Below are 21395 nucleotides of genomic sequence, written 5' to 3'. Positions count from 1 at the left end.
AATTCCCTCCAAGGAACCCATTTACCTAACCCATGGTCATGAAACCATTAAAAAGAAAAATATTTGTTATTTCTTACTTTGATACGATGCTATCTAGATCACTTTCATTCACACTGCGGAGGAGCGGTGACAGATGCTAACAGACGGGTAATTCACTCAACACGGCACACATTCAGACTACCCAACAGCGCTTTTCCCCGCCCAGCGGACTAAGGGCTGAGCTTTGGGATGCTTTGGGAAGCCCAGCGTTCCGGGAGGCGCGGCCCGCCCCGTTACCTGCCCTCAGCGCGCCGTAGGCCCGGTAGAAGAGGAGCACGGGCTCCGCGCCCAGCCGTGCCAGCGCCTCGTCCGCCGCGGCCCGGGCGTGCTGGAACAGCCCCTCCTGGCAGTAGTAATTGAGCAGCGCCTGCGGGGAAGCGGCCGCGGGTCACCGGTGCCAACGCTTCGCCCCGGGACGGCCCCGGGCACGCCGCGCCCACCGCCCCGTCCCGGCCGCCCGCAGTCCCGCCCGGCACCCCCGGCCGCTCCCATCCCTCCCTCCTTCCCAGCCGCTCCCTCCGCCGGGCCGGTACGGCGGTGGCGCCCACCTGCTGCACCTCGGCGTCCATGGTCACTACCCGACGCCACTGCGGGGGGGCTCCGGAAGGGTGAGGGCGGCGCCCTGCCATTGGCTTGGGTGGGAAGGAGGCGGGAGAGACACGGGAAGAGAAACTCCTGGAAGGCGGCGGGCGGGAGCCGCGGGCCGAGCCCGAGCAGCGCCAGCGGGCGGGAGGGAGGCTGCCGGCGCCGGGGCGCCCCCTGGCGGCGCGCAGGCGGCCGTGCCTCGGGGGCGCTCGCAGCCGGGATGGCGACCGGGCGCTTTGGGGACGTGTTTGTGTCCTTGCTTTTCGTGGCTGAACGTACGAGTAAGCGGCTCACATTCCATACGTTCCATAGTGTAACTGAGCACTTCAAGTTACGTGGCACTTCTCTTAGAAATACAGTAGCGATAAGGTGAAATCAGAAACACCCACTCTACGTTTCATTCCTCCTGGAGAATTAGACTTGCAAGACAAGTAAAATTAGAGTTTTCCTCTGGAAGTGAGACACCCTCAGCCATAATTTCTAGACGCCAGAAAGAGAGGATGCTAAAGAGCATTCCAAAGGAATGGGAGCACAGTCTGTCCACCAGGAAAGCCGGCAGTGATGCCACCAGGGACAAGGAGCGGAACACAACCTGTGCGGAGTTTGTAGGAGAGGCTTGGCTTGGCTCTTCTGGCAGAGGGTGCTCAGAGTGGCCTTTCCTAGCAAGTCCATCACACGTGCAGTTCCTTTGTCACAAGTTCTCATCCTGTCAGGAAGGTATCACAAACTCTCATTCCATCAGGAAGGTGCCAAAGAAGCACTATGCAATGAGCATTCTTGGCTTTCCTTGTTGGCCAAGACAATCCTCTGTTTTTCCTGCTGTGTTTAAGCTCTGCTTGTTTTGTTTTGAAGCACCATTTAGGATTCTGTAATGTTTAAAATCTATTAGAGGAATGAGAAACAGATTGGGAGTTTTTACATACTTTTTAAGGAAACCATTTAAGCCATATCCTGTCCACATATTAATCTGAAAAGACTTACCTTTTCATTTTGATACTTAGGTATTTTGAATCAAAGCTGTAGACCTCTTTTTTCATAATGTATTTCACAACAATTTTACAGAGAAAAATTTCCCTCTCTTGAAAAATTTTTGATGAATTTCAGGGAAAATGCTATGAAATTTTATTTCTGCATTAGCCACTAAGCAAGCATACAGACTACAGCTGCTCATCAACTGGTTTCATGTGGAGTTCAGTACTCATCTGTGATTGTTTTCATTGTAAGTTGTAGGAAAATGCAATATAAAATTATGTAAACATGTAAAATGAATATTTTGAGAAATTCACTGAAGCAATTGATAAAGAATAAGGAACAGGCCCACTTTCCAGATACATTTGGTTTTCCCCTGTTGGTATCTGGTTGCTTCTGGGAATGGGATGCTTCCAGAGTGATTTTTAAAATTCCTGAGGAAAAGACCAATGATGTATTCATTCCAACACCATTTCACCATTTCATCTTTTTCAGGAATGCACTCACCTGTGAGATGCTCTGTAGCCTGTTTGTGAACAGCACCCAGCAAGAATAAACTGGCTCTCAACCCAAGCTGGGGAATGTCGTGGATCTAGTCCTATTTTCTGTCCTCATTTTGTCTTTGTAAACTCTTGAACGCTCAGTTCTCATTCGTGTGAGTGCTCAGAGCCTCCTGGGACACACTGAGGGCAGCTCTGGGATGGGTGGCTGTGCGCCCACTGCATGGAGCTGCTGCATGGACTCACTCAGGGCAGAGCCACCGATACATGCAGGAGCATCGTGCTCACTGTCTAACACACTTCAAGTGATAAACTCCTAATTAGGGACTAACAAAGTAAGAAATTCCTAATTAGTGACTAACAAGCAAATCCCAGGGATTTTCTTACATGGAAGAACAGTATAGCTGCTGTAGAGGTTTTCAGTATCCTCTCATTCTGCAGTTTAAAAGCATCCCCTTCTTTATGTTAATATCAGACAATAAACACAAAAGGAACATACAATAAAAAATGTAATCTTTATTATTTTGACGCATTATTAATGTTCTTTAGCATCAGTTAGGGTAATAGCATTTTCCTGCATGCAGTTCACTAATACAGATTTAGCCAATAATTTTAATAAAAGTAATCTATATTTAATTTTCCTGTGTAAGAAACATAAAATGTCCTGATGGATTGGATTATACAATTTTGCTACTTTCTCTTTGTGAAAAAATATTGTGGACCCTAGATAATATTTAGAACTGTTCTAGTGCAGCATGAATGAAAAAAAAAAATCCATGAGTAAACATGAGAAAAGATTCAGGATTCTCTGAAAGAAAGGTTGTATCTAAAAACTTATGATGCAGGCACTGCTTAGACATTCAATTTGAAGTTTAGACCATTTTCCCATCTGCAAAAATAAAAAAACAACTTAGCTTTTTAGAAGCAAATTATGAACTTATTTCGCAGAAATTATTTATATGTTGGCAAATACTGTAAAAAGTAAGATCCTACAATTATTCATTCACTTAGTTATGTCTTGTTCTCTGGAGTTCTTCTGTGAAAAAGTGCTATGGATTGAAAGTAACAAAAATGTTGTGACATTAACCTGAAGATAAAATTCAGTTCTTGTTTTATGTACATAATGCTGAAAAATAAAATAAAATGATTTTTACAGTATTTATATTTGCTTATAAAATCCTAACATTATTTTCAACAGGTTTAGTAGTTTTCAACATCTGTACAGTTTGGATATACACTATATGCCTTTCACTGAAAATTCAGAAATGTAAAACAAATAAGCTCCTAAACAGCTGCAAAATATTGCTCAATGGTATGGAGGAATGAGGTCTTTTTGAGTAGTTTATTTCATTTAGCTCTGATGTATGGCTTCCCATGTTTCAGAATCCTGGACAGTCAAAGGAATAGCAGCATAGGCAATATAAACATGCACTGATTGCATCCAAACTATCTATAATGGTAGATAATACATTATTTTACCTGTTGAATGCTTGCACACTACACTTATTGTGGTACATATTTGATGCAATAAATGTGCTAAAGTCATTATCTGTTTGCTCAAACATGCACCACAGGTTAAAAATTATTTACATAGCAGAGGGCTTTTCATTAACGTGTACAACATCAACCTTACTGAGAGCTGAAGATGGCTAAACAATACTGCAGGATAAAGCAGAACAACTTTATAGAGGGCTCTTTTTGATCAATTTGGTGGGCTGAGGCAGATTCATTTGGTATTCGTATGCAGAAAGACATTTGACAAAGACAAAATCTGTGACTCCAGACCTAGGAAGAAGTTTGCACGTTCTGAAACTTAAAGGTCTGTGCAAAAAGTAAACCATATTTACTATTTTTGTGAGTTGTAGAGGACTTTACAGGCATACTAAGACTTGTTTGAACATGAAACAACATGAATACATTAATTAAGCACCTCAAAGTCTGTTATTCCTTTCCAGAAACACTGTGCTAAAAAAATCTGTTGTTCTTTGTGACTTAATGTTATTTTCATGCATGATCTATAAGTGCAGCATGCCTTCATGCAAATAATTTCTGTGTGTATATTAGTTGTATAATAGAACACCTGGCCCTTGTACCTGTAAAGGTGTACTTAATTCCCTTCCCCAACAGAAGCCCCATTTACAAAAATAGTCACATATAATAAACAACATATGAATAAAAACAAGATGAATCCACCAACACAGATTTTGTAAAAATATGAAGTATGTGGCAGTTGAAATGCAAACAGTGGATAGAGTTACCATATTGTTTTATGCTAAACACACAAATACTTGGTTTCACACCCCTTTAACTGGTCCCTACAGTCTGTGTAGCCATTTTTCTCTCCTCTTCAGCAGTGTCAGCTGGTAGTGAGAACAGTAACCTCCTGTCAAGGTTGTTTCTTCTTATCACAGTCACAGTCACTGACAAGGGGTCACTGTCTTTTAATAGGCACTGACCTTTAATGTACAGTATATTTGTAAAAATTGTCAGTTTGGCATAGACCTCCTTCAGGAGTCCTGTTGACACAAACACAAGACCTTTACAGGCTATGAACTACTTTGCACATATATGATTTTTCTCACTATTTGCTCTTATTTCTGACCATCTTTATCTTCCTTTTCATGCTTTTCTTTGACTGGCCTTACTACACGATCATAAGAAGGCGGACAAACTGCTGTTGATGCGGTTATGTCTGTTTTCTCTGTAAATGAGTTTTCATGTAATTTGTCAATAAGGATTTCATCTTTCATACCCTGACCAGCCCCACCTTCAGTTTTATTTTTGTTGTAGATAAAGGAAGCTTGTTTTACTGTTCGTTTTAAGAGGTGACGTCTGTAAGCACGCTGAATGATGACAGCAGACACCTCCTCCTGTTTTCGTTTCAGTGTGGTTGTAATTGGTTCATAGGAAGCTTTAGAAGGATTGGATGCCATAAACCGATCTTCCATCTGTATTCTGAGGGCATCCATCTCCCCACTTTCCCCCAAAACACGCTTTGTGAAAGCAAACAAGATGTCAAGGCAGTGAATTCTGTCACCGCTCACCATGGGTAGATCCATTGCAATCAGCTGGACTTTGTTGGGTTTGGGTAGATGAAGAGGAGGCTCAAGTGCTGCTGCAAAATCAGACAATTTCTCAAATTCCATGAATTGCGTTGCATCAGGATCAAACTTCTCCCAGACTTCATAGAACATCTCAAAGTCATCCTCGCTCAAGGGTTCAGCGCTTTCTTCAGTAGCAACACCGAAGTTCTCCAAAATCACAGCAATGTACATGTTCACCACTACCAGAAAGGATATGATAATGTAGCTGACAAAGAAGAAAATCCCAACAGAAGGGTTGCCACAGTCACCTTTCACAGAGCTCCCTGGATGAGCCTTGTTGGGGTCACAGTCTGGCTCCCCACTGTTGAGAATTGGGGCGAGCAAACCGTCCCAGCCAGCGGACGTGGTGATCTGGAACAGGCAGATCATGCTGTTGCCAAACGTTTCAAAGTTGAACATGTCATCAATCCCAGCTTCTCTCTTGACGTAGGCAAAGTTGGACATGCCAAATATGGCATAGATGAACATGACCAGGAAGAGCAGCAGCCCAATGTTGAACAAGGCAGGGAGAGACATCATCAAAGCAAAAAGCAGAGTGCGGATTCCCTTAGCGCCTTTAATGAGGCGCAGGATTCGACCGATCCTGGCAAGCCGGATGACTCTGAATAGTGTGGGAGATACAAAGTACTTCTCAATCATCTCAGCCAAAAACATTCCTAAAAAAGAAAAAAAAGAAAAGAAAACCAAAGTACATTACGGCTTAATCTCCATATCACAATAGAAATTTAGAAGCACAGTTTTAAAATTGGCATTTTTGTGTAGCAATTAACAATTTTCTGTAGATTATACTGGCATAATTTCTGTTTTAGCAGTTATACTTAATATTTGCAGGTGCAATAAATGTTGGATGATTATAACAGTTTTGATGGTTGGTTTAGCTAAATTACAAATTAAAATGTAAAGTTGAATGACTTGGCTGTAAATCTTGCGATGGCAAAAGCTCACCACATAGCTCTGTTCAAGTAAAAGTTCACCTCCTGTTCATTTTACCTTCCTTTTAGTTTAATTAACAAGACTTACCTACTATAGAGAGAATGACAACCACAAAATCAAAAATGTTCCAGCCTATAGTGAAGTAGTAATGGCGAAGTGAAATTAATTTCAGAACACATTCTCCAGTGAAAAGGACAATGAACACGAGGTTTATCCAGTATAAAATATTTTCCATTTCTTCGCTCTGGTCATCAGTTTCTACCATCATGGTAACCATGTTAAGACAAATAAGAATCATGATGCTGATGTCAAATACTTGCTGTGTCACAAAATCAAAGACCATTCCTTGGAATTTATTCTGAGGAAGAAAGAAAAAAGAAACATCCAATACAAACTGTAATTTATTTATTTTTCCTGTTAGAAGAAAGTAGAAAACCACATGCGATAAGGCTTATAAGACTTTAATAAAATTGTAACTAGTGTACACTAGTTGCTAATTGAGTACTCAAATACAACAACTTAGTTTGGCCTGCTGTGTTGCATATTCATATATAAAATAGTTGTAAGTGAAAAATATTTTTTTGTTTTATTTTTGTTTTCCATTTCTGCTGACTAATGCCCTGGTTACTGGCAACTTTCAATTGGCATATTTCTACTCTCCCTGTATCAATAAAACTCCTTGTAAATAGCTGTTCATCTGATGTGTATAAATAATTTTACCCCTGGTCTTGGTATAGGTTTTTGTGGTTTTTTGGATCCCAGCTTTTTCATAGCATTGTAGTATTTCTTCTGCTCTTCTGTCATAAATATGTCTTGACCTCCAAAGTAAAAACATAAAATCAGAAATGGTTATAATCACATTTATATGCAGTGCTGAAAAAACTGAGTGATTCAAAAATCAAGGAGATTAAATCGGGAAAAATCTCTTAGCTATCAAATGCATCTGTCTACAATCTAAGCATTTAGTCTAGAAATCTGGACATCCATTACTGTATCGCTCAAAACAAGAAAAAAATGCAAGCAACATTTTTTTACAGTTTTTTTCCGGGAACTCCAAGATAACATTTCTATTACCTCTTTTCTTTTATAGTAAGAGATACAGTAAAGAGTATTTGAGATAAGTTCAGATATTCTGGGCTGCTCAATACTGTCACTTCTGAACTGTGATTGTAGTGAAACAAAGGAAAAAGACAAAGTCAGGTTGTCAGTATAGAAATGAGCTTTAGCTATCTCTAGTTTAGCAATCACATTAGCATTGGGGCCCCGAAGTCTTTAAGGTTCTTGAGAAGATGGATTATCAGACTTTGGAGAAACTTTGCTGAAGATTGAAGATTGGTACTATTAACAGCAAAATGCTCTCTTAAATCTTTTATTTTGATTAGTTCTTTGTTCTGTTTAGCAAAAGCATGAACCTGCCTTTGAAGTCTGACAGTGAAGATAAAGAAGGAATTATGGGTCTTTCATATTTCTAATCAAAATCCATAGTAACCTTGTGTTAGAGACAGCTTGAATGAAAATCTATGAGACTTCCCATACCTCTTGAAGAAAATTTTTCCTAGATAAGAGATACTTGCAGACACCTAATTCCAGGAATACCAATGCACACATAGGACTGGATACAGCCCCTTGTGGATGACTGTGTGGGAAGCTTGAAGATGTGGGAATGCATGGACCTTAAGCTGGACAGGCTCCCTGACCTTTTACCTCTACATTTCTGCATGTACAGCATCCAGAAACCTTGTTTAGTATTTCTCATTATTAACATAAACCCAAAGAAAGTGATGCAGGCCAGTTAAGTAAAAATAAACTTGTAATTCATAGCTGCTTTGGTCCTTGAGCTTTCATTGCTTTATCTATTTACAGAAAATAATTTTAAAGGCATTTCCTACTCAGACAATCTGTACCAGTGAGATTATCTACATCTGCACTGTCAAAGGATAAAATAAAAAGGTCCTGAAATAGTTACAAACCACTCCTGCTCTATAGAGTTTCAGATTTTTCAGTGCCACAAAGTAGAACTTGAATACTTGGGATCATTAAAACATCATCTTTAATTGCATAATGCAATTATTTTTCAGCTAGCTTTTTTTGTGTGTGTGTGCTCAGAGAATAACTAAAAACAAGAAGGAAAAAACTCCAAGAAATTATGAGTGCTTTAATCTAGGGACCTAATTAAGGGCTTGGATCATGCAGGAAGACTTCATGAAATTTAGTCATGAAAAAGAAGATGACTTGAGGAAGACTAAACTGGGAATTGGCAAAAGAAGAATCTGTCCCATTCACTAAATGAAAAATCTTACGACTTTAACGAATACTGCAGGTATGATTTTGTCATAACATACTGCAGCTTTTTCAATTTTGAACAAGCTGTGTGGGTACTTTCCATATATTATGCACCTGCAAAATTGCATTATTTTAGAATATCTTTAGAAGAGAAATAACACAATACTTATCTTCTTTTTTTGCTGATTGAAGTTGTCAATAATGACACCAATGAACAAATTCAGGGTGAAAAAAGACCCGAAAATTATAAAGATGACAAAATACAAGTACATATACAAGTTGTCTTCATACTTGGGTTGATCTAACACCTAAAGGGAAAAAAAAGAGAAATATGATTCCTAAGAGTTCATGTGAAAATTTCAACCAAAAAAGTGGCAACCTTGCACAAAGTGCCACCAATATTTTTTATTTGGACAATATTCCTATTCACCTATATTAATATATTTTATTTCTATTCTACCTCTTGCTGATGGCACCTGGTAGTTTGCATTCAGTTGCCCACATTTTGTTACCACGAATCTCATACTCATTTTTCATTCTATTGTATGGATACAATTGCTTGTTTAGGACTTGTAGATAGACCTCAGGGAAAAAAAGATAATTTAAAATATTTGCAGTACTTACATCTCTTGAGTCAATAGCTGCATACATAATATCCATCCAGCCTTTAAATGTAGCCTGTAAACAGTACACACCTATTTAAGCATTCTAAAGACAGTTCATTTAATAATTTCCAGCAACTCAGTACAGCACCAGGAATAATTAGTAGCATTAGATTTACAAAGTGTTTTGCTTCTTGGTTTTGTATTCAGCTGCTCATCAGATATACTGCTGTGTTTCCCACTACTTTGTATTAGATATGAACATTTTAAACAGTAAGCATGATTAATTTATTTCTAATTTCTAATTAACAAAAATTATAGAAGGTGTTTTAGTTCATCAAATGATGTCAACTGCAAGAGCTATGTACAGCTGGGTGTAGAGCCTTATGTTGCCACCAGTTAAGACTAATATGTAGTTCCTCCATCCCAAGTCAGAAAGGTGGCAACAAAATGGAACTAAAAATTTGATCATCTCAAAAAAGGTATTTTTCTGTAATCAGACTATACATTGAAAGATTTTACCTAGTTTAGTAATTCTATGCTCTCAAATATAATATATTTGTGCTTTACAGAGCCTAGATGTCTCATACATTCTGAGATAAAGTAATAGGAAGTATTTCATGTGCATTGAATATTTAATATGCCTCATAAATGATGGCATTTATTGAAATTTTGGAGGTATTTCCTCTGCCCAAATTCTGTAAATTTTTATATTTGACCGTGAGGTGTAGATTGCTTCATGAGAATGTTTGAAACAGAAAGTAATTTACTCTGTTGTGGCAATTAGTTCCCTTTTAGATGTCCCTTTAAGGCAACATCTCCAAGTAGAAGGATACAATTGCAGGATACAATCAGGAATGGAACACTCATCCATGTTTTTTACTGTATCACCATCATCTTCAGATTTCATTTCTAGTGGAAGTTTCAAAAACCCTTTTTTTTATGCAGGACATGGAGCAGTTTGGCATCATCCTAAAGTGAACTTAAAATGAGAAGAAATTGTTCTCTCAAAGGAAAGGTCCTTTACACTTTTGGAACAGTGGAATACTGAAAAGAGCATGATTCTACTTAGATGAGAATCCAATGTACAGCAACTTTCACATCTTGGCGTCATCACGGAAAATACAAAGATCAGGCAATTAACAGTATGATGGTGAAATCAAAATGTAGTGTCAAAGGACCAATAAATCAAGAATAAATCTGAAACAAGTAGCAGTCAGTTGAAGGATTTAAAGTCCTTGCGGAATACCTGGACTGCAAGGGATAGGTAGATAAGGAGGTAGATAAGGTCTATTTATGTAATTACTAATACATGCTTAACTTGTTCTCTAAGGCTTTTAATGGTGAATACACCACAACCTTATAAAAAGCATGTATTCTGGCACTTCCTTTTATTATTTCCTAATGCTTACATCCTTCTGTTGCCATTTAAGACTCACTTGTCATAGCCATTACATATCTGGAGAACTCCAGGAATCACCTTCATGCAGCATTTCTTACTTTTTGCAAATTGATTGTGGCTGTCCTTCTTTTTTAGGTAGTGATCACTGTTCCTTCAATCTTCCCATGCAACTCCTGTTTTCCAGAACTCTGATCACTCTCCTTATTTTGCTCTGAGCTCTGTTGCACTAGTTAATCTTTTGCAATGGCAACCAAAATAGGATTCAGTATTCCATCTAACAAGGTCTAAATAGGGCAAGATGATTACATCATGTCTTACATTGCTACTTTTGCTTCTGTCCTGGTAAACTATTTATATTTTTTGGAATATCATGACTTGAAATGAGTACTTCAGTCTGAAAGACCATGTGAAAATAATGGGCAGACTTTTACTTCAGAAAGATGATCCGAATGATGGAGTGGCACTTGTGCAAAATGTGTGCTGCTGCTGCCTCAGATTCAGACTCATGATGATCTTTGCATATCATTCTCCAGGCAAAACAGAATAATTTTTGATTTTTTTGCAAATGTATTACTGTAGCCTAGACTAAAAAGAGTCAATGAAAAAAGATAGACTAATTTTAAAACATTAAGCTTCACCATCACCACTAAAGTACTGCACTATAAACAAACAGTACCTTTAAACAAGTGATAGGAAATAAAGCAGAATAGAGCTCAGCTGAACTGAGCTATATTATTATTATTGGTTTTGTTGTTGTTGTTAAAAAGGAAACTTGAAAAGAGTGTGGGGTGGAAAAGTAGAAATATAAGATACTGCTATCTTATGATTTCCAAAATGAGGTTCATAAAACTCTAAGATATTAAACATTTTGAAGAAATTAAGAAAGAGAGTCAAGATATCAGTGAAAGCATTTTTCTACTGTAGATGCATAGACCTGCTTATATTTATCTGCAATGTCTTCTCTTTAAGAGAAATAAAGTATCATTTGTGTATTTTTGTATCCTGAAAGAAAATGACACAGAAAATGACCAAGAGATCAAATTATTAGTTTCCATTTTGCATATTCCCATATAAAATATATTGTATATTCTCAGTGACACTAAATCAGGAGTAATTAATTGATTTCAAAGATTACAGCAGTATAACTGAAGTCAGCATCTGTTCCAAAGGCTTTTTTTTTCTGCCAAGGAGATTTCAATGACACACATTCAAATGCAGATTCAAATGTAGTTATAAAAAACAACAAAACAAAAATCCTCCATCTCCTTTACTACTAGTAAAACGTTATAGATTTTTTTCCCTCTGATAAATAATTTCTTATGAAGTTGTAAGTCATGCTGGAGTTTTACCACTCAATTTCTTTACCAGAAAAAATCACCACGAAGATTCACATTCCCATTTGGAGATACAATAGCATCTTGCTTTTAAAATACTAACCTGTTGGAACTTTGAAAGTACCCTAAAGTTTAGGTCTTAGAATTCAGCTTCTGATTTTTTTTTACCATACACTTCAAGAGATGTGTTGGCTTACTGATATTAGTAGCAGTAGAGTGTAATATTGTGCTTTGTGGCTCGTTTGCCACATTTTATCCTGGTGACCAGGATAAAAGCAGGCCTCTGGGAGATTTACTTACCAAGGAATCCAAATACTACGTTCAAATAAAAAGGCATAAGGCCATAAAATTATCAGGGCAGATGCCACATCATTTTGTGTACACCAACCTCTTCCTCTTCACTCAGTGGTGCATGACAATTGTGAAGATAATTTCTCCAGCAGATCTGTCTCTGCTTTGATGCTTCTCTTTAGGGACAGAGAAATACTCAAGCAAGTTCAGACCAAGAAATGAAAAAAAGAATCTTGAAGATCTACATAAAACAATATGATCTATGCTATATTATAGAAGAAAAATAATCTTACATAAGAAATGTGTACTTATACGACTGATGGCATGAATAATTCTACTCCAACTTCAAACTATGTAAGAATTCTGGAAAACAGAATTCTTTGTTTGATCAACAAAGTCCATAAAACTTGGTTTTATCAATGACATGTATTGTTAGGCTGTATTTTTGGGCAGAAACAATTATAACATTGCTATAATACTAAAGATTTTCCACACAAAGATTTTCTTTCCACGAAAGAAAAAAAAACCCAGGAAATGTCAATAAAAAATTAGGTAATGTTCTTTTCCTCATTCAAGAAAGTCATTCACCAGCACTGCTGAGTAAACTCAAGAAAGAGCTTGTTAGAGAGTTCCTTTTGCTCAAAGTCACTATCACACATTTGCATTTTTTGAGCCCAGAATACTTCTTTCTGAAATCATCTCTCTGCTTTTGAGTGTTTCTGTGTGAAATAGATGTTTCTTTTCCATATCACTCTTAAAAAAAAAGGTTTCTGTGATGAACAGACTCATATACAGCAAGAGACATTAAAAAAAAGTTTCACAGTTTTTCATTTTTGTCTTTCCCAGAATAATAAGGCCCTCAGTGCCTTGGTTTGAAGTTCTTTTGGCTTGTTTTCCTTTTGATTTTTTGTCTTAAAAATGTTTCTAAGTTCCATTAGCATTCACTCCAATTTGTGATACAGATAGTAAGGTTATGGTTCTTGTAACCCAGAAAAGCTGGAGGGATTTACAGCATTCTTTGGATGACTCAAAGGGCATGAGCCAGAGGGCAGAATGGAGAATAGAAATAATGAAGAATAAGAGGAAGCTTTCTGTATTTATTTTCTAGCCTCCTGGCCTTGTATCAGTTATTCATGCACTGATACTTTTCACAGAAATTGTTTTAGAAAAATGACATTGACCTCCCTGGGGTTATTTCTCAGGTCCAGCACTACTAACAGTCTGTGCCTGAGGTTGTTGAGGTGCAGAACCAAATGAATTCAGTAGAAAGGCCATTAATGCTCACTTTAGGCAAACAGAAAGCATATCCACTTGCAACCATGGTTTTATAATCAGATTTTTTAGACTCAGTATATAATGTTAGGCCAACTGCTAAATGTTCAATAGCTTTATCTTTGTTTCTGACACAGTAATGTGTACCTCTAACTGAGTCATATTTTAGCATTTTGTCTTCTTTCTATTGCTGCAAGCTGTTTAGGAAGGACAGGAATATCTAGGGCTATGATATACCTATTCAAGTCTCATGTTTGTTTTGACATGATGGCTTTGGAGGCCTGTTCTAGAGTTCGATCCAAAGTACTTTATATATCAAATAGAAAATCACCTTATCAATCTTTTTTGATTGAGAAAGCAATGTAAGAATCTCAAACAGTTATGAATTGTGGCCTTGTTTTCTTGAAGGTGAAAAAACATGGATTCTTTACACTTCAATACATTAAGTGAAAGCCAAGCTGATATTATTCTTTCTCAGTCTTAGGGATCTTATGATTCCATAACTGCAAAATCACTCCTACTGGCTTACTTACCAAACCCTAAAAGATGCAGGGATGATGTTTTGTTCAGTGACAGAAATGCCCCTGTTTTTTTCTGCTACGTCACACAAAAAGTTCTTGATGACTTTACAAGCATTTTAGCAATACAGAAAAATTAAGTGCTGTTGTCATGGACATTCTACTCACACAAAAAATCCTCCATCATTATGTGGGGGTCTCATGCTCTTGTAAGATCTCTACATTGTAGATACTGCACAAACTAACATGCTTGTCCTCCATGAGAGCTAGGTCTCTCTGTGGTAGGTCTAGATGAATTTTTCCTTTGGAATTGTGGGAATGATTGGCAAATTTCTCCTCATTTGCCTCCCAAAAAATCCAATAATTTAAGAATCTAAGCCTTCATGTAAGGAAATATTTGTGTCTTTTCAATAAATAGAAGATGAAATAATGTATGCATAGCCAGGATACTGAAACCTGGAATAATGACTTGTGTCCCAGAGTAGAATAGTTTACTACTAGAAGGAGAGTTGCAAGCTACTTGGAAAGAGTTCTGGTGATGCCTTGTTTCTCCTCAACACCTGTAATGAAGCATTCTGACTCCCTGGGTGAGTAGACTTCATAAAGAAGGCAAAGAAAGTAAGTACTTAAAGTCTTCAGTTATCAAAATCAAATTGTATTCAGTTCAGTATTTTATTTCTTTAATACTATTGGTCCCTCTCCACTCTTTCATGATGTGACAGTAAAGTGAGGAATCATAATGAAATTTAAATGGACAGACTTATCAGTCTCACAGGTAAGATGCTGTATTATCTGGGAGAGGCAGTTCTCATTGCTCAGAACTACTGTTTTAGACCTTGTGCAGGACAATGTCCATACCACTGCTTCATTTTAATGATTTGTCTTACTGAAATTTTGTATAAACAACATAAAATCTGGAAACTTATTTAAAAACAACAAAAATTAAACATAAGATACTGCAGATTTAGATAGTAACCTCAAAAAAAAAAAAGCATAGAAATTGCTGAAGGTACACAACATAGGTAAAAGTCCAGCATTTTCTTGATTAAAGCTGGGTGAGATTGGTAGCTGCTTCACAATACACACATAGACAGTGTTGTGCCTTCAAATTTTTTATATTGAAGGCATAATCTTCTACTACCTCTCTGCATATATTTTCTTTCTTCTTCCCTCAGATTTTGCTAAATAAACTCTATGAGGTCCTTTTGCACAGAAGTATCATGAAAATATTTCATAGATTATAGTATCAAGTGCTATTTTTCTTTTCTTATTTCTCTTCTGAATGAGGAATTGCTTTTTAGATTAGATCTGCCCTGGTGGCAGCCACAAACCTGAGATGAGATTTGTTACCTGGAATTCTTTGTGACTTAATCATACCTATGGAGATTTTTTTTCCTCAGCAACGGGAAAACTTAAAATGTTTAGATACCTGAATATCATTCCAGGTAATTCTAGAAACTTTAAAAGTTAGAAGCGGTTAAGGGACTAAGGGAGTCATAAATAGGAAGTTATTTCATTAGATGTCCTGAGGATTCTTTATTCATCATAGTAGACTCTACTTGCTGCTTATGATGAAAAAAGTAATCAATTACCCATGTAGCAGAACTACTAAGTCACAGATAAAAATCATCAGGTAAATGTTTTGTCTCTTTGTTGCTAGAATTGCTTTTCACTACTGCTTATAAACAGGAAAAGGTAGATAAAGAGTGATCACTTACTACTTGAAGTAAAGAAAGATACCCAAATCCTACATTATCAAAGTTTACTTTCACGTTTTTCCATCGGGCACTTTGATTGTTTTTTATGAGTTCCTCGCACTGACTAAAATTGTTGATTTGGTCGACTTCAAACCTTTCATCAGTTGTGGTGTTAACACAGTAGTAGAACTTCCCAGCAAACAGATTTACTCCCATGATGCTGAAAATTAGCCAGAATATAAGACAAACGAGAAGCACGTTCATGATGGATGGAATTGCTCCTAAAAGGGCATTCACAACCACCTAGTACACAAATACAGGGGGAAAGAGAAAAGAGTATAAGCATATTTACAGCAATACATTTTTGTATACTGTTTCACCATTCCTTAATAAATGCTTATTCAGAAACTAATACTATAAAATTTAAAGCAGCGTATTAATAACTGTAGCATTGCACCATTCCTTTAAATTATTAACATTAGTACATGTAATGAAAAGAAAATAAGTGAGATAATGAAAATAACTAATAGAAAAACAAAAGAGAACATTTGGCAGTAGTAAGATGATGCCTGACACTGACTTGTTCTACATAAAAAAAAAAGTGCTAAATGAAAAATGTAGACATAATAAAGTTCTAAAAATGAATAAAATTATAGCTTAAAAATGTTTAAAGCAAAATGGCGACTTGTAGATTTGATCAACATAGTTTTGAAATTTAAGCTGGAAATACAAATGCCATGAATCTAGAAACTAAGCTCTACATAAAAGAATTATGCGCGAATTAAAGACATCACTTTATTGCCTTATTGTTCCATGCAAGATTATAACAAAGATTAATTTCTTTGTATACGAAAGCAAGACAGGTTTGCAATATGTGTCTACTTGAATCAACATAATTTATTTCAAGCTCCAGTCTTCTTGTTTCATTAATTAAGTTAGCAATACCCTTCATTTATCTAAAAAAGGATATAATTAGGGCTTCTGATTTTGCATTTTGAATTACTTTTGGGGGGATTACCTTCTCAGATATTTGCAGGCAAGATGTCAATATATCTTTTGTAGTAAAAAGGTGCATTTTTCTGATATATACAGAAATTAATCACATGTGTCTGTCAGACCTATCAAAACTTTTGTGATGAGCAATTATTTTTCCTTAAGTATCCAATTCCAGCTTCTCATTTACAAGTTATATTTTATTTAAAAGTTTACACTTTTTTCTTTTTTCTTCTGTAAACTTTTGGGACCTGGTAGGAATGTAAAATATGAAGTAGGGTTCTGACTTTCAGTAATCTAAGTTCTGCAGCAAGGCAGGAAAGGATTGGCATGGATATTGGAGTACATTAAGTTGTCTTAGTCCATCTCTGTTCCCTGCAATATTGATGCATTCTCCCCACCACCAACATAGTTGTGAGCAAGCTCAGAACTGCTCAGTCTTACTACCTGTATTTCACAGCCTCTAGAAGGTCTTTGTAAGAGGAATATTGTGGTTGTGTTGTCACTCAGCACCCTCCTCCCCTTTTCCTCCCAAATTATATGGCCAGCAATTAGGACCTGTTTAGAGATTTTGGGTAGAAATGTTGTTTTCAGGGCATATTTTCTTTTCAATTAGAATGTTCTCCTCCATTGCCAGACAGTAGAAATGGGATCTTTCTGTAGCAGAATAATCCTTTTCTTCTATAAAACCACTATTTTATTTTTTATATGTAACACTTTCTTATTTTTTTTATATTGCTTGTATTTTTGGTGATGAAAAGATCCCACTAATAAATCTGTTGCTATTTAGCTGCATGGAATTGAGAACAACATAAAAATTAGAAATGGAATTAGAAATTCTGAAATTTGTTCCAAGTCTGACCTGATCTATGACACTGCACTATTCTATTGTTGCTTTGAAATTCTAGGCCAGCTAGTGTTTGTCTTTTTTTTCCCCTACTCATAAAAATGTTCCAGATGTGTTACACTGATTGAATTCCTCTGTTTAGTCTTGATGAAAAACCTGAAAATAAAGATGTCAAGAAAGAAAGATGGGGATTTAGTTCTGCAACTCAAATGAATTAAGGTTACCTCTGCTCACACAAAGAATGGTTTTGCAAAAATTGAGTGCCTGTAGCAGTTACCTTTATAACAACCCTGACATCCATTGAATCACAGCACAGATCCAGAACAGGCAGCAGAATAATAACAGCAACAATAACTGTTACAACAATTATGAAGTGATAATAGTTGTAGAAAAAAGGATTTCTGCAAAATGCATCAGTGCATCTTGCACTTGATAATCTTTAGATGAACAGGTAATGCAGTCTCACCACTGAGACTATGGAAAGATCAGCCACATCTTCTTGGATAAAAAAGAGAACAGTTTCCAGCAACTGTTCCAACAATGCTTCCAACAACTTAATTCATACAGGTCACTGAAAATCCATCAAATGGTAATAATTTTTGGTCACTACTGACCTGGCCTGGATGCGAACTGGTGACCTAGAGATGAAAGGCTCTGTATCCTATTACCAACCCCTTGAGCTATCCAGTCCCCCTGGAAGGTTTTTTAAGAAAAGAAGAAAAGAAAATTAAAACTTTTAGAAGTTGTTTTGTGTTTGCATTTTTTTTCTGTTTGATTTTTCTTCCTCAACAGTGTTGAGCCTTACCGCTATCATATTTATTAATGTAAAACTGTATTGCTACACATTGGTCAGATGCTTGGCTGACTGTAAAGTTCTCCTTAGCAAGAGGTCTTTAATTTCTTCAACACATACAGTTGGACGTAATTGCCTTAACAGATTTTTTCTGTTTTACTTTTTTTTTTTAATATTTGCTTTGGGAATTAGCTGAGGTATCTTCAGGATAACCAGGACATTAACTTAATATATATCCAAGATTGCACCCATACATACACAGACAACACACATAAGTTACAGCAAATGGATAGAAGAAAGGGAGAACCAATTGAAAAGTAAACTGAATGCAGCAAAGGGGTCAATTAGCATTTCTTAATGAGTTAATTTAGCAAATAAAAATTGCCATTCTCATCTTGTTGGAAAGAGTCTGTAGAAGGTTAAAAGAATGTTGGCAACTACAGCTTTTATTTTTTGTTTGGTCTTAAAATCTAGATCAAATATACATGATTCAAAATGTGTTTTTTCTTTTAAAAGGGGCTGTTCTCTCAGGCCTATTTTCTGTTATTTTTTGATACAGAATATAGTGCCAGTGAATTGGAAAAAGACGTTTGCATAGCTGTTTCTTTGGTTTCATAAATTACCTATGCATTTCCTCAAGGCTGGGATGTTGCTGGTCAGGCTGACTCCAGTGAGAAAAGCTGCAAAAGCCCAAGTTCATTCTGCTTGTTCACCTTCCTACAGCTTCAGGTAGGTGGAACAGCAATAAGAACAAGTGAGAAGCAACATCTTATTCCTAAAAAGACAAAGGAGCTCTAGACTATTTTACATTTCAGTCAACATTCATCCAGGGAGAAAAAAAAATATCATTGTGGGAAATCATGTCTCCTCTAGAATAAAGCAGTATCTCATATACATATATACAATTTTTCATGTTTGAATTTACGTAACATCTTCCAGTATCAGATTAATATATAAGAGAATTACTGCAATACTAATTTTATGTCCTATCTTTAGTAATCCAAGCATTTTTCATGGCTGCTGTTTGTATCTTCTTTTGAAAAACTCTCCAAAGAAAACAGTACAAACCGGACAAAAAAATCAGTTTTGCTGTCAGAACTGTTCATATATATGTAGAATGAGGATTGCACAAAACACCAGCTTATCCCTGCTGTATGAACAGAATATAAGGAAGCTTTACTAGATTGACCCCTGCTGTGGGAGACATAGCTGAACACACAGTGAGATATACATGTATTCTAGTTGCCAGGGGAAAGTATTTTCCATGGATCCTGACACCTCAGCTGCCACAGACTTTCCAGGAATTCCTACATTGGAGCTGAGTAATGGATATATCAGAGCCTCCTGAAATCTGTAAACAAACAAGGAAAAATCTTTAGTAGTCCATATCCACTTTTCCCATGAGTTTTGCAGATTATGTGAAAAAGTTCCTAACTCTCATCCTGGTGCAAACGAGGAGGAAGTTACCATCTTTGGGATGGAAAGGGAGATGACAGGAATATGTGTGGAACATTTTTCTACTCAAAATTAAGAAGTAATTTATTTGCCTCCACTTGGAAGGTATCAACTTTGTAATTTTATGCTTAAATAGGAAAAGTTCCCAAAGAGCTGCCCGAGAGAACATTTGCAGTGAGAGATGGAGAAGTGAGCAGTGTTTGGATTCTTGGTGCAGCACACAGGTAAGACTGCTGGAATGGCAGGAGGTACACCATGAGTGGACACAGATGTAGGCACAGGGGACAACGGGATCTGCATCTACCACGTGCTCACAGTGAAGGACCTCGAGGACAACACACAAGGAAGTCAAGAAGACTCTGAAACCACAATGACTTCACCAAGTGGGTATCAAGTAACAGACAAGTGTATTCTCTCAAACTGTGGAAGAGCTGAGGCAAGGGAAGAAACGACATAGTACTGTATGTTAACATACAATAACTATCCCAGGCAGGGGATCAAAAGAGCATCTGAGGCAAACCATGAAGAAACCCCACCCCTTAATCAAAAAGATTAACTATCTGATGCTGTAATAATGGCTTTCTGCTCTCCCTAGTACTGTAAAATTGATGATGGAAACTGCTTTTTTCTGAAATTAGAGGAGCCTCTTCTACAAATCATAACACAGCAGAAGGTCAGTAGGATTGGAGGAAATGCTTATGGGGCTTAATTTAGGAGCAGCTGAGTCAGTTGAAGATGTTTGTCACAAAAGGAATGGAGGTAGTGGACCTGAGGGGCAGCAGACAGAATAAAAACATGGCCCAGTGCTCAGGATTAAGAGTGACCCTCAGCAGAGGCTCTGGGATTTCTGCCGCGGTTGTTTAGTGTGAGGTTTGGAGGTGCCCATGAAGGAAGATAATTGGCAATGCAGTACAGGAAAAATATTCCCACATAAGATACCCTGTCTCATCTGAGTGCATACGTGGGTTTGGATTGAAGATGGCTGTTGGGAGGGAAAGGTTAAACTGGAAGATTTGGTGAGGAGGGAATAGTTTCTCTCAAAGTGAACTTGCAACTGGGAATGCTAAGCATGTCAGTGCAGGAAAACTCCATTTATTATGCCTAGTGTTGTTTATCCTCTGCCTGTTTTGAGAAGCAAATTCCTGTCTAGACACAATACACTCTCACAGACATGCTTGAGCCTCCTCTGGGAGACAGAGAGCTCAATAAAGCCCAGCCTTGTGATAAACTGTGCATGCACAAAGCCCTTTCATACACTGGGGGAGGCTGTGGGCCCAGCTGTCCCCACAGGATGAAGTAACCCTAAGGGACCTTGTGTCCCATGTGTCTCTGCCTCCCAGCATTGCTGGCAAGGGAATGAAATAAATTTACTCTCTGTATCTGAGCTCTGTTCTGCTGGTTGCCCTGGCTACCTGTGGATTCACACTATGGCTATCAAAGGATTAAAGTTCTTTATAGTGAAAGGATAAAGTATACGTACTTTTCCACAGCACTGTTGGAGATGGAAATCTTATTCACAGATAATAATGAAAATTTATCCCATGTTATCAATGCTTATATCAAGTGATAAACATCTGTGATACTGCAGTCTAGCAGATGAGGACGGAACAGGAAAGGAAGAAAGAGAGAGAGGGAATTGAGAGAGAAATTGCAATAATTCCTTTACCTCAAAACTAGAAATTCTGTCATTGAATAGCTTGGAGTGGTACTCTGGGAAGAAGCATGCTGCATGTGCTGGGTGATCAGCTATGAACTGGCTGTAGAGGCAACAGTAAATG

General features: G+C 37.4%; 2 protein-coding genes across 8 annotated transcripts in view; both read right to left on the bottom strand.

The window, feature by feature from the left end:
- TTC21B (tetratricopeptide repeat domain 21B) overlaps nucleotides 1-668 on the bottom strand; it is a 33790-nt gene extending 33122 nt beyond the window's left edge. The window contains exons 1-2 of one of the 2 annotated variants that reach the window (XM_058027971.1): nucleotides 588-668; nucleotides 277-406 (exon numbers count right to left, since the gene is read on the bottom strand). In XM_058027971.1, the coding sequence (XP_057883954.1) occupies nucleotides 277-406; nucleotides 588-668 (211 nt within the window). The remainder of the gene's footprint in view (nucleotides 1-276; nucleotides 407-587) is intronic. The other variant, XM_058027972.1, reaches the window with a different exon arrangement.
- A 1921-nt stretch (nucleotides 669-2589) lies between these two features.
- The window catches only part of LOC131085396 (sodium channel protein type 1 subunit alpha), an 87870-nt gene continuing 69064 nt past the window's right edge, over nucleotides 2590-21395 (bottom strand). For 4 of the 6 annotated variants that reach the window (XM_058027468.1, XM_058027470.1, XM_058027467.1 and 1 more), the window contains exons 22-27: nucleotides 15551-15832; nucleotides 9038-9091; nucleotides 8584-8721; nucleotides 6851-6955; nucleotides 6218-6488; nucleotides 2590-5853 (exon numbers count right to left, since the gene is read on the bottom strand). In XM_058027468.1, the coding sequence (XP_057883451.1) occupies nucleotides 4685-5853; nucleotides 6218-6488; nucleotides 6851-6955; nucleotides 8584-8721; nucleotides 9038-9091; nucleotides 15551-15832 (2019 nt within the window). In that variant the 3' untranslated portion in view covers nucleotides 2590-4684. The remainder of the gene's footprint in view (nucleotides 5854-6217; nucleotides 6489-6850; nucleotides 6956-8583; nucleotides 8722-9037; nucleotides 9092-15550; nucleotides 15833-21395) is intronic. The other 2 variants (XM_058027471.1, XM_058027472.1) reach the window with 1 other exon arrangement.

This window comes from Melospiza georgiana, chromosome 7 (assembly GCF_028018845.1).
Source record: "Melospiza georgiana isolate bMelGeo1 chromosome 7, bMelGeo1.pri, whole genome shotgun sequence".
Lineage (NCBI taxonomy): Eukaryota > Metazoa > Chordata > Aves > Passeriformes > Passerellidae > Melospiza > Melospiza georgiana.
The sequence above is the reverse complement of the archived record's forward strand: the minus strand, read 5'-3'. Positions and strand labels throughout refer to the sequence as shown.